The sequence below is a fragment of the Saccostrea cucullata genome, unplaced genomic scaffold (genome assembly GCF_032062105.1).
Source record: "Saccostrea cucullata isolate Sc308-1 unplaced genomic scaffold, CSIRO_AGI_Scuc_v1 ctg1193, whole genome shotgun sequence".
Taxonomy (NCBI): domain Eukaryota; kingdom Metazoa; phylum Mollusca; class Bivalvia; order Ostreida; family Ostreidae; genus Saccostrea; species Saccostrea cuccullata.
Genome location: NW_026925968.1, coordinates 8,690 through 23,033, shown reverse-complemented (window position 1 = coordinate 23,033; position 14,344 = coordinate 8,690). Strand labels below are relative to the sequence as shown.

General features: G+C 31.8%; 1 protein-coding gene across 1 annotated transcript; it reads left to right on the top strand.

Moving 5' to 3' along the window:
* Window positions 1-292: 292 nt before the first annotated feature.
* Window positions 293-2,618, top strand: LOC134270184 (uncharacterized). Its single transcript, XM_062752373.1, has 2 exons — window positions 293-1,043; window positions 2,587-2,618. The coding sequence occupies exons 1-2, from the start codon at window positions 293-295 to the stop codon at window positions 2,616-2,618; spliced, it is 783 nt and encodes a 260-aa protein (XP_062608357.1).
* Window positions 2,619-14,344: the final 11,726 nt, after the last annotated feature.

Sequence of the window (14,344 nt, the reverse complement as noted above, 5' to 3'; positions counted from 1 at the left end):
AAAAATCATATATTTTTGAGAAAAATGTCGTCTGGACTTAATTGTTTACGTTTTTTACCCGATCAATTCGACGGGTGTTACTGTTTTACAGGACATGCTCAATACTCGACGTCTTATTTCACCTCCAATTTTTAGTGGTGTTTGTTTTCTGCTCTCTATTTATTGGACTTTTGATCTTGAGTACGGTTTGTTTTCTTTATATTTTTCATGTCATAATAATAGGATAATAACAAGGATATTTTCTTCACTTTTTTCAGATTTGCGACTATTGATTGTTTTATAAGATATCACCATGAATCACGTTCCTCGACTATCTGAGGCGGTATATTTTGGTCTGAGCAAATTAATAGGGACTCCTACTCAATTGAGGATTAGGAGGGAAGTTAAAGGCATAGAGCAGGAAACGCGGTTGGGACTTTATACCAAAGGAGTTTATCCTATGTACGGAATGCTGACAGGTAGTAGAGGAGAGGGATTCCGAGCAAGTTTTGCAGATCAAGATGTAATGTTTTGGCCTCATAATCACAACGTAATATGTGAACTTTCTCAGATAAGCCGTTACTGCATCCCACAGGACACTGTAATTCTGATGGAATGTGAAGACTTAAAACCAGGATTTACCAAACTAAATCTATTAAGTCCAACACAATTTTCTGCAGTTGGATCCTCTTGTATAGTAATCAGCAACAAAGTTTACATTTCTACACTAATTCGCGATTTGATTGTGCTAGCCGTAAATATGGGATCTAACAGTCCTCATTGGTTCCTTCATGGACCGTGTTGTTCGAATGTTCTACGTCTTGGTGACCTTAGTGTGTACATGGACTTTGCATTCTCATTCCACTCACATCATTGGCCGACAATATCTCTGCCATGGATACAAAGATGTCGTACACAAGGTTGGCCATCTGAGGATGTTGTATCGGATATATTAAACGGAGGATTCCACGTTGTTCCTATCGGCAGTACACCTGAAAATGAACTCGAATGGAGAATCTCATTCTCTCAGGCAGAACTAAAGCTTGTTTTTGCGATGAATCACTGTCAGTTTCTGTGTTATTGTCTTTTAAAATTGTTTCTAAAAGAAGTAATTAACTTTCAAAGTAATACACCTGTTCTTTGTTCATATTTTTTAAAAACAGCTTTATTTTGGGTAATTCAGAGAAATAAGTTCTTGATTTGGACACCTAATAATTTATTGTCTTGTTTCTGGGAGTGCTTTAAATTATTGATAAACTGGGTCCGTATTGGAGAATGTCCAAACTTTTTCATTCCACAAAATAATATGTTTCGACACAAAATCATTGGTTCTGTACAATCTGCTCTGTTCCGCCAATTGAATGATTTGTATGGTAAGGGGATATCATGTTTATTATTAAGTCAAAGCCTTAGACCTTATCTCAGTTATGCCATTTTAAATAGAACATTGAGAATTTGTACAGATGAGTGCAGTATCATATCAAACTTAGATTTAGATATGACCTTGGCTTTCGAATTACGAATGTTAAACATAACAATATCATGTATTGAGGAATTTATCGGTTTCATGGGAATAACAGAAAAACTACTAAAAGGACAGCTGACGCCTTATCAAGCAGTTACATTACAATATTTAACATCAGTTGTGTTACAAAATACGGCCATGATGATCCAGAGCATTGGATATCCATATAACAACAGCAACAAGGTACATTACAAAGCCTACAAAGTCTCAACTTTGCTAAAACAGTCATGTGCCTTTGACTTTGTGTCTAGCATTCTACATCTCTCCATGTACCTATACAGAACTCGTAGGTTTGAACATTCTCTTAAATATTTGCAAAGAGCAAGAGAGAGAATCTTATTGCCATACATCATATATAATACTCCTATTAATATTGATATGTACAGACGCTATATGCAAGGAATGCCGCTTTGTAAAAATGTTAAATCCCAAATTAGAGATTTAACATTATTCTGTGACTATGTTTATATTGATGAACTAGTGTTAGAACAGTTAATCATTCAGAAATTTGCCGGGCCAGCTTTAGTTGTTCCACCCCTAGTTTTATTGCACATGCTGTTTATACTGAATTACCACAAACTTGGTGACACAGAAAAATCACACGAATCTATACTGGATCTGAAAAATCTAATGACTTTGAATGACGACCTTTATGTACCTAACGGTCTTACAAATGTTTCGTGGGAAATACTGGGTATCTGCCAACAAACATGCGGCGATTATTTGGAGTCCTTACAGAGTTATCAAAATGCTTTACAATTACAGCAAGGCCAAGTTAATAAAATTCAGGGTGCCATAATGTATCGAATAAATACATTTAATAACTAACAGGTGTTATTTAAAATTTGTTCACGGAAAACTATATTTCTTTTCCAATAAGTGTTCATTGTCAACAGAACATATTATTGTTTATTTAAGAGGAAACAGGGGTTGTTTCAAAAGTTGTACAGAAGAAAATGTATGTTTGCATGAGTACAGTTCAATTCTGCAAATGAAAATCATTTATCCAATAAATATACACAACCGATGGTTACCTAAAAATATTTAGCTTTTTGTGAGATTATATAATGACATTATTGTAGCCTATGGAGATTTACCATATTTTATCTGTTGATACAACGTTTATTTGACGTCCATTGATGAAATTTTCAATCGAAATAAAGAAAATGTTATATCGGTAATAATATCTTATTGATGCGTAAAAACAAAGTCGTGATTTGACTCACAAATTTTGGGCCCATCAGGGCATACAAGTAATGAGAAAAACATACAAGAAGAAATTCAAAATTGGTAGTAGCAACTAACAAAAGTTTAATGATGATACAGCAGTTGGGGATTACAACAAAAATAATCTACATAGTGTAAATATAAGGCGTTTTTAATAAAGTATAAACGTTATTACTCTTTTGTATTTATTTGCTTCTTTTTTTAACATTGCATAATTCGCTATTACTTATTTTAAAGATATTGATTAAAAAAATACCCAGCATGATAAGCAACATGAAATTTTCATTAGACATATTCCATAAAAATTTTTCTTTATTTGTTAAAGTATAGAAATTTTTATTACATGTTTATATAATGGACATTCAATCAGTGAGTGTATCTCATCTTCCACACAGTTCATGTCGCACATTCTACAAATTCTTTCATTCCTTGCAAGGGTGGTTTGCTCTCCTACAGAGTTTGATTTTTTTCATATCTTCCACTTTCTATTCTGAGATTATATGTGAACTTATTCTAAATTTGCATATAATTTTTCTTTGTTCAAAATTTTTAAATAATAAATACTTTTCAATTTTAAAACTTCTTTTTATATAGAAATATGTTGTAAGTTTACCCCATAGACAACCATCATCTCTTTTTTAAACCAATATTGAAGGAAATCCACTCTAATAAATTTTTTCAGTTGTTTCTTTAAAGTTATTAATTTCATTGATTTACATCTTGACAAATCTATGCCCATTCACCCCGTGGGGATCCGGGTTAGAATAGGTCCTCAGTACCCCCTTGCTTGTCGTAAAAGGCGACTAAATGGGGCGGTCCTTCGGATGAGACCGTATAAACCGAGGCCCCGTGTCACAGCAGGTGTGGCACGATAAAGATCCCTCCCTGCTCAAAGGCCGTAAGTGCCGAGCATAGGCCTAAATTTGCAGCCCTTCACCAGCAATGGTGACGTCTCTATATCAGTGAAATATTCTGGAGAGGGACGTTAAACAGTATACAATCAATCAATCTATGCCAATTCTATTACAGAAATATGTTACATTTGAAAACCAACTATTTATATTACAATTGTATGGAATCCGGATAGGGCCATGCAGTTTGGGTTGATAATGCGATGACACGATAATGCGATGACGACTAAGCAATGGTGCGATAGTGATGGCACGATGGTGCAATGACGATGACGCGATGATACGATGACGATGAAGCCATATTTACTTTTACTCTATCGTTCTATTGCACCATCGTCATCACATTATCGCTTGATCGCATCATCGTCATGGCGCTATCGCACCATAGCTCCATCGTCATCGCATCATCGCTTCATCGTTATCGCACCATCGCATTATCGCGCCATCGACCTATTAGTCGATACTCGATGGTGCGATAGTGAACTGCATGGCCCTATCCGGATTCCATACAACTGTCCAAGATAACGCTTTCTTTGTATACATTGTATAACAAAGAGTTTACAGACATGTTTTCCAGTCTATGCCAGTATATAGGATATAATTGCTATAATAATAGAATAAGATATTGGTTGTCTACCCAGTTCAGATAGAACTGACCCTATGATAAATTTGCAAAATTTCATATGAAGATTTTCTATCTCCGAATCTTTAAATATATCAAATAAACATTTTTCATTTCTTTGCATCGATGATGACAATACACCTCATATTTCGGATCCATAGGTAGCTATTCGTTTGATCATGTGATCAAATAGATGAAGTAAAGTATTAACGGGTGAATCTGTTGATTTTATATCTTTGTATATTTTAAATGATGACTTTAAAGCTTTGTTATATAAATTAGACCTTGCTTCTTTGAAAGAACCAGAAATAGAGAGTATTATACCTAGGTATTTATATGTTTTAATACATTCTATATTAATACCATTAATTGAAAATGTTTCTTTTAATAAATGTCCACTTCTGTTGAAAATAATTACTTTTGTTAACTTTGATTTCCAAACACCATTCTTTACAATATTTGTATAACAGATCAATTTTTTGTTGCAGAGCTAGCTGGTTGTCAGATAATAATACTAAATCGTCTGCATATAATGAAGCTACTATTTGCTTTTTGAAAAAAAGACTGAGTTAACAACATCTTCATTCAGTAAATTTGCGAGATCATTTAAGAATATTTTAAATATATTCGGGCTTAAGACATCACCTTATCTTACTCCTAATTCAGGTGAGAAAGGTTGGGTTAATTTATTATTATTATAATTATTATTATTTTAATCGAGATATAACTGTATTTGTACATACTGCATATTATTTTGTAGAATAGTCCATTTATATTCAATTGAAGAAGTTTAAGTTTATGCCTTCGTGTATTATTGTATCAAATGCTTTGTGGAAGTCAACGAAGCAAGCATACAAACGTTTATTACCTTTGTTCGTGTATTTGTCGATCAGACATTTCATTACAAATAAATGATCCTAAGTTCTGGCTTTTTTTGAAAATCCTATATGGCTTTCGTGTATGATGTTATTTTCTGATAAAAAATTATCTAATCTATTATTAGGTATTATATTGAAAAGTTTGCCAATACTATTGGTAATGGTTATGCCCCTATAATTTTGGGGTAATCAGGGATTTTCTGATTTAAAAATAGGTGTTATATAACCTTCTACCCATTTTCTGGGATAGATTCCGGAAGTGAAGACTTGGTTAAACAATTTCAGAGTACAAAGATTCATGTACATTTGTGCTACTCGCAACATTTCGTTGGTAATATTATCCAGGCCAGGGCTTTTATCAGATTTTATTCTAGACAAAGATTTTTTGTAATTCCTTTAAAGAGATTTTAAAGTCTAGTTTACTAAAAGATAGAAAGTTTGGTCCATTTTCAAGTTCCTTAATTTTATTTTGAATAATTTGTAGTCTCTCTGAATGCTAATTAGGCAGTTTAAACAGGGTACTACAGTAGCTATACCACATATCTGGTTCAATACATTTCTCTTTTTTTTCATTATTCCCCTCTTTGGCTTCTCTGATTGATGCGACTAAATTCCAATATTCTTTAGGATTATTTTCCTTTAGTTGATCTAACTTGCCCACTTTATTTTGAACAAACTGTCGTTTTTTGTATTTAATTAATTTAGCATACACTTTTTTAGCTTTGAAATAAGGCCCTCGTATGAAAGAGTTGTTAGGAAATTTAGAGAGATATTAAGACAGCTTTTTCGCTAAGTTGTTTCTTTATTTTCCAAAAATCAGAATCAAACGATTTTTTGTTAACTTGTTTATTTTTATGAACCTTCTTATTTAGTGATAATTTTGCTACTTTTTCAAAAATGTTATGGATATCATTTGTAGCTTCATTAATTTCCTTTTCATTCATTTGTATATCTTTATTTAAAAAGGTCTGAACGTCTTGTTAGATAATAGAGTGTGTAAAAACGTTCTGGTAGTGACTTACTAGGGAACTGTTTCAGTTGTAACGAATGGGCATTTCTTGAAGATTATTGTTTTTTATCTCCCTTGCAAAAGATAATAGTATTTTTAGTCAAATACAATGACAATCAGAGAATGGTAAAAAATCATATACATGGAAGTACATAATATCATCAAGTAATTTTTCTGTTACAATAAAGTAATCGACAACACGTGAACCTGCATAGTTATGGCAAGTAAATTTTCCATATGAATCACCAAAAATTCTACCGTTGACTATTCTCATCTTATTTGCTATACACATTTCTAACAAGTCTTTACCTCTGCAATCTAATGTGAAATATCCTTTTTTTCCTATCCCCAACTGCTATATCTACATTATAAAAGTCTTTCTTAATTGGAATGTGTGAGGTATTATCTCCTTCTATGTAATCAGGTTCATTCCCAGTTCTGGCATTAAAATCTCCAGTAAGTATAATATCACCCATATCTCTATACTAAATAATATCTCTCTCCAGTATTTCTAGTATATCAATATTATTTCTTGAATAACGTATAACGTCTAATGTATAGAAGGAAATGTATACCAAACATAAGTATATGTCTGACTTAAAATTGAAGAATTTTTTTTTAAGCTTTAACCATTGAAACTCTGTGTTGTATTTTGAAGTACTAAAATACCCTTTCTGATGTTTTTCTTTATTAAAATTCCTAAACCTCCAAAGTATCTGTTATTCTTTGACTTGTCTCTGCAAACTTGGTAGTAAAAAAAGTTATCCACTTCGAAAGTAGTATTAAAGCCTATGTGTGTTTCAGTGAGCAATACAATATCAAAATTTTTTATCTGATCTATAAATTTGTTATCTGTACATTTATTTATGTCGTCAGTGATCATACCCACTGCATTATAATTGAATGGTAAAGAATCAGAAAAATAAGAGTGAAAATAAAAGCTCTATTAAAGCTTCTGTAAAACTCGTCAAAACTTCCAAAGAAATATTCACGGTATTATGTGACATATACAGCAATCAATGCCTGTCTTATACACAAATGGGCAATTGGATGATAAAAAAATCATGTAAAGGGCACCAAAAATGGGTAAAGTTCTTGCCAACAAAATTATAGCAACTTATCGAGGCCCGATCTACTTGATCTGCGCATTCGTTTTAACGCAGCGTCGACTCAGACACGTCACAATACCCTTGACTGCCGTCACAATTGAACACAATAACGTCACAATTAAAATGACGTCAAATTGCGCTAAAATGTTCCGCTGATCTTGCTTACCTGGTAGCGCTATAGACTATGCATTGAAAGCTGGAATTTCTATTATTTTTTTAAATATTTAAATTAATAAACAACTTTGGAACCTAATTAACTTGAGGGATCAATTTTTTGGTACAGATTCATTAATTTTATCCTGTTTTATTTCAATTTGTGATTTTAAAAAAAACAAACACTGCAACTAAAAGTAAACGATTTTAGTCATTCTCTTCGAACATGTTGAAGTGTTTATACACACTCTTTTTATTGCGGACTTAAATATGCATGGATTATCTTCAGTTTTAAAAAATAGAATAAGTCTATACATCATTTGAATTGAACCCCCGAAATATTTTATTTTTCTGTATATTACATAATATTAGTAAAAATCGCAATTTTGTCGCCTTTACCCCCCCCCCCCCCTCCCTCTACCCCTTTTTTCCCACGTAAAACAACGTCGCGTGTTAAGAGAAAAATAAAGCATGGCGAGAAAATTATTTCATGATGTAAAAATAAATTATTTTTTTTAGAAACTAATACAGTATTGCAATCATTTGATGGTGTTATATAAACCCATTGCGACCTATAAAATACGTAGATGGATAAAATAAATCCAAATTTTGTGTTTTGACATGCCCCCCTTTTCACTGCAATAAAGGCTACCTCCAATTTTCTTTTCATTTTTTTTAAGAAGAATGAAAATTGTATGATATATGTGAAAAACAAAGAATTTCATCATGTATTTTTTTAAAATTTGTAAATTTCTTTGTTTTGTGAAGAGTTTTAGCATGTAATTGTGTATAAAAACACGAAAAATGGTCCATATCTTGACAGTGTCCCCATTTCACTACAATAAAGGCAAGGTAACAAAATTTCATTCTAATTTTTCTAAACATAAAACATACAAGTATATTTCCAAGAATCAAAACTTTTTATCATTCCGTTTTCGTAATTTTCAACTAGATCGGGCCTCGTTATGTACCAAATTTCAGCAAATAATATTTAATGATGTATTATTGGCTTTAAGATACATAGCATTTGATAGACATCATTCGGGAGTAGTTTACACTGTTTTTAAGAAAGGTTTGACAGTAAAAAAGTCACCCTATATTTTAATGAGTGAAAACAACAGTGTGAACGAAAGTAAAATAAAAAAGGGGGTTGCATATTAAGTGAAAATAACACGTAACTTAAGAGGAGGCTCATTACATCATTTTTTGATGACGTACTACGCAAAAAAATAAACCTCCATTGTGTCGACCGGTTTCCTCTGGGGAAGAATTGTACAAGAATTGTTGAAGAAAGGTACCTCTATAATATGATCCTGACCTTTAAAACGCTTTAAAAATAGATGAAATATGTGGTGTTATAAACAGTGAACACAACGTAACGGATTCATTATGCATTAACCAAGAAGAATTGCAACAGTCAAATCTTCGTCAAACAAGTAATGTCAATTTCATAGCGATACATGCAGTGAGCTCTATAAATCAATGACATGTTTGTATGGAGGAAATTCAAGTTAAAATCTACAACCTTGTTGAAATTAAAGTTATTTACTTGCGCTATTTACTGTGTTGGCGTTAATTTATATATTTGCTTTATTGATTTAAATGTATACTCTGGCAATTTAAAGCTTTGTTCTGAATTTTAGATGTTATGTCAAACGTTCCTTAGTGTTTTGTGTCTTGGGTAATTAGGAAAGTAGACTTTTTATACCAAATATTTTTTAAATTGGATTTTCATTTCGTTTAAACATTCTTTATTCAATTTGACACATGTAATTCTTTGAAATACATTCCTTGTCTCTTCATAACTCATTTTCACTATGTGTACTTGTCTTAAGAAGATGCCCATCATTTGACACTGAAAGTTCTGAAATTATATTAATAATAAACTTGAAATGAAGCATTTCACTAAAATTAGACACTAAACTAAAAAATTCTATAAAAAATATTTATGATATCAATACCCCCATCTGGATATTTGACATATATTATAAGTGGTGCTGTATTGAAATCTAAAATAAACTGTGGATGTAATGAGACACCTTAACATCTTATGAGTCTCTCGAATTAAAGACCATGTATAAATTATTTTGAACTATATTTTGCATTATATAACTGTATTTAATGACGTTTCAATTTGAATAAAAAGTTGTGATACTTTCGAAACAAGTATGGAATATTGAGATAGTATTCTAACTGAAAAGTGCATTTAAGGGGAGACAGGACACATGTCACATGACTCAAAAGACGTATTACGTCATAGTCGATGCTGATATACATGTTAAACGTTGTTAAAATCAACAGTTCTTGTGTAATTTTTTTTTCTAAAATTGGTTTTTAAACATTTATTTTCAAAAATAAATATTTAAGATTTTTAAAGATCTTGTGAACATTTAGATATTGTGAAATTGCCAAATCCACACATCCGTTTCTCTTTACCTTGCAGTCTGACGTCAGTGACGTCATAGACGTAGTGTTTGAATTCTCAGTGCAGCGAGATCAAGTACACATTAGCTACACCCGTCGTGATCAATTTTATTTCATAATAAACAGGTCACAGTCAATGTATCGTGATAAATTTCTGAAGCAGATTTTTAAAATTAATATTTTTTCATGTTTAGTGGCAGAGATTCTCTTTATTTAGATAATTTTGCGTACCTATGTTTTCATGTGACGTCACAATTGATTTCCCGCACTCGGAAAATGCAAACGTGAAGCGTTTTTATCATGCATACGTCTAATTCAACGATGTCCTGTGCGATATTGAGGTAAGCTTTACCCTTCGTTATTTATGCAGTTAATAATTACGATGAAGAACTGACATTAAATCGTAAATTTAGCAATATTTATTGACATAATTTTTTCCAAAATGAGGTTTTTGTTGTTGAAGCTGCCTTGAAAAATTAAGAAATTATCATACCCAAATACTATGTGAAATTAAAACAAATGCTTTCAGATAATTTAAACACTATGAATATTCTAAAATATTTGAGTATATAGTGTTATCAAACATATTTATTATTTGTGCACAAAAATTCGCATTATGGACTCTGTAACGGACCCGTAAACATGAAGTATCGAAACTCCATACAAACACTATGCAGGGCGATATTTGTGAGGCGATATCTTTTAAATTAGTCAAGAAATCTAATGACAGGAGCGGTTTAAAATGTTAAGTACATATTAAATTAATAATGTGAAAAATACGAAAAAAATTCATTGACAGGAATTTTTTTAGCTCAAGGTCCTGTTCCCCCTTAAACAATACAAAATAGGAGCGGATTTAATATAAATCTCCTAAAGCATCAGAGGTCATTGTATAAACCACAGAACTTACCTCTTTAGCTTTAGAAACTGTTCTAATAGAGATCATACTCTTATGTATCGAATCAACTGAGAGATATGTTAGTCAAACTCTGTGGTATCTTTTTTAAGTATGAATGAGAGAAACTGTTGTTGGTGGATTCTACGCCGTCAATATACGAAATATTGAGTTGTAGCCAAATTCTTTTTAAATCTTTTTGTAAAAGATTTTTAGTGATTTCTGTATCATTTAAATGCAAAAAAAGATCTGTTAAAAAAGCGGGATAATCTGATAATTTCCACCCCTTGATAAACCTAATCTCCAGAAATTACAATCAGTAACTCAGGTATCTTTTAATATCATTATCAGAGTATATGTGTGTACAATAGAGAGATAAGGAGAAGGATATGGAGATAACGAATAGTATTCAATCTCATAGTCCAAAAAACAATACAAAATAGAAGCAGGGCAAATACAAACCTCCGAAACGTCCGAGGTGGGATCAGGTCCCATGGAGGAGTGAGCATCCCCTGCCAAACGGTCACATCCGCCTTGTGGTCGCTGTCAAAATCAGGAGATAACGCAAAAACCTGTCGTCAATTCAGTGTATTAATAATGGTCTAACAAAGATAACGAACAATTTTCAATTTGAAAGTCCATAAAACATTGCAAAATAGGAGCAGAGCAAACACGGACCTCCGAAAAACCAGAGTTGGGATCAGGTGCCACGGAGGAGTGAGCCTCCTCTGCGAACCGGTCACACCAGCCGTTTGCTACTTGGCAAGATCGTGAAATTACGAAAAAATCCATCTTGAATTCAATGTATAAATAATGGACTACACCCATTCTCAATATAAGGGCACAAATGCCTCTCTGATTTTTAAAAAAAAAATGAAGTTCAAGATAACAATTTTTCTATCAATTACCTTTGAAAAAAGTATGTGAAGATTTTGTTTCCAGATTTTTTTTTTATCAAATTTTAATACATGGAATAATGACAAGACGGTAAAGTAGAGGGTGATTTTATTCAGAAATGTAGCTTGAAATGTACGTTACTCTTTCTTCAATGTCCAAAAAATTTGTCAAAAAAATGTACTCATTATTATCTCATCTTAACACTAGCACATCCTACCAACTCTGTCAGCAACATATTTTCTCAGCATACGAACGTGCGTCTGATTTTTCCTTTCAAAACACAAAGGTTACTTTTTGATCCAGATATATGAAACATTTTTTTAAATATATGCTTTAAATTCTTCTCTCTGTTTTGTTTAGAGCGATCAGTTTGGAATCTTTTAATTTTCTATAGATACTGGAACTTAACATGTACATGTAGTAAAATTCTATTTTGTAGTTACTGTCTTTTTTAACATATATCCATGCCGATTTAGAAAACTACGTAAATGTAACGTACATTTCAAGATATATTTCTGTTTAATAAAAAGCTTAAAATTCATCTAAAATTCATCGTTTTGTTTCAGTTTATTCCAAAAAAGATTCTCTATGTAATCACATTGTGTTATATGTCACAATCACCACAATAAAGACACGATTGCCTCAGAATATGAGTAGGTAACGTACATTTCAAGCTTGTAATAAGAAAATATTGAAATAAAAAGCAATTATTGACATAAAAATCATTTCAATCAAGCGTTTTAACGCAGTAATATAAGAAATCATAATGTAACAAACTAGGTTATTTGTCATCAACTACATGAATGTCACGTCACTTCGGTAACGTTCATTTCACATATTATTGGGGAGTCCCCTCCGACTCAGTTCATTACCATTCTTTTATGACGTTTCGCTGAAATTGACACCAATCGTAGCCTAGTTACTTCTACCTGTGTAAGGGTACAGACAAAAAAAAAGTGTCAGACGTATTTTGCTAACAAATACTCGTGTTGGTCATTGAAACTTAACATAAATCTATTCCGAATATATCCATCGACACTCTTGTTAACAATTTCATTTAGTATGTTGCAACATCGTTTGTCAAAACACAAACATACGTGCTTTTCAGCAATTCTGGAAAAATATAACCCAAAATGCAATGATTCAAACAAAACTGAGTATTGTGTGCCTTTCAGTATTTGAAATGTACGTGACCGTCTTGTGTTCTGGGTTTATTTGTTTTGTTTCTTTTTCTTTTGTTTTGTGTTTTTTCTACCAATTATTAGCCTATGCATACCTTGTTTTAAGTTATCAACAACAATGAAATTAATATTGACGAAAAGTCGCATATTAAAAGTAAATAAACTGCAAAAAGGTTGCCAAAGATGAATTTAAGACACTTAGAAATAAATTTTCTAGCATGGGGTAACAGTCTACCACATTTACGAGGAAAGGGGGTGCATTTAGATGGATTTATGTGGTCAGTTGTCAAATGGATTGAATGATAATTTTGTTTCGCTCGTGTAAACGCAATTCATTGACTATATTAAAAAAAATGTCAGTTAGAAATCCGCAAAATGTACGTTACCATACGTAACGTACATTTCAAATATAAAAATCAATTCTCTTCCACAAGCGTACGTTAGACACGCAATATATTGATACTATTTGAACTTGCATATCATAAGAAATGCATCATACAGGTTTCGTATTCAGAAATATATACCTGGTATCAAAATTATATTACATATAATTGACCTTAATATATTTTTTTTCCTCAGCAGAAACTTTCTTTTCATTAATTTGGGGATTTAGCCGACCTCCAACCTTTGAAACTTTCCTTTGTGTACACATTCGAATGTGTGAAAGTATGCGAATACATGAAAATTCGTGCAAGATTCACTTAATTCGAATTTCATGGTAACGTACATTTCAGTAACGTACATTTCAAATGATCACTTTTCATGTAAAAAATAATTTTTAATTGTGTTAAGCAAAACGTCTTTGCCAGTTTACAGGATACAAGAGGTTGCTTATTCAGAGTCGTCTCATATTTTCTACTTAATATAATATATTCTTAATGGAAGAATATTGGTAACGTACATTTTTTTCTTATCTCTACGATTGAAAATGTCTTTCATTACATAAACATATTTATAAAAGTTGCTCAAATTGTTCAATTTCATGTTACAGTATCTAAGTAGGAGTAATTAATCCTTTGAAATTTCAAATTTAGCCCATCAATAAATAAAGGAGAACAAAACTATCAGGTGTATAATCTTTGTGTTTGCTTGTAATGTGGTTGAAATAGAATTATGCGACAGGGACATTGCACATTAAAAATAATTTATTATCACAAAGAAAATGTATTTATTGTTATGAAAAGAAATATATATGATACAAGGTTTAACTTATCAGAAAATTTTTACTTGAGAATCAAAACTATATATTAAACAGAGGGGATTCAGCATAATATTTGCCTCGGCGACAGTAACGTACATTTCAAATAGGCTACTATATTTGAATTTGGAACTCCTTAAATACCCTTTCAGATCGATAATTATATGAATTCTTATTAATCGTTATATGATCATTTATAATGTTGATTTAAAAATTGCATCAGTAGTATTTCTTCTAAATGAAAATGAGGCGACATTATTTGAGCCCTTATATTGAGAATGGGTGCTAACTATTCGCATGAAAAGCGTCAGTCAGCATTTGACTCAATGATAAATT

Excerpts from the sequence above, each read along its gene's own strand:
- LOC134270184 (XM_062752373.1), top strand. The coding sequence starts at position 293 with ATGAATCACGTTCCTCGACTATCTGAGGCGGTATATTTTGGTCTGAGC. Across the intron at positions 1,044-2,586 it reads TGTTTTTGCGATGAATCACT|CCTATGGAGATTTACCATAT; the intron begins GTCAGTTTCTGT and ends ACATTATTGTAG.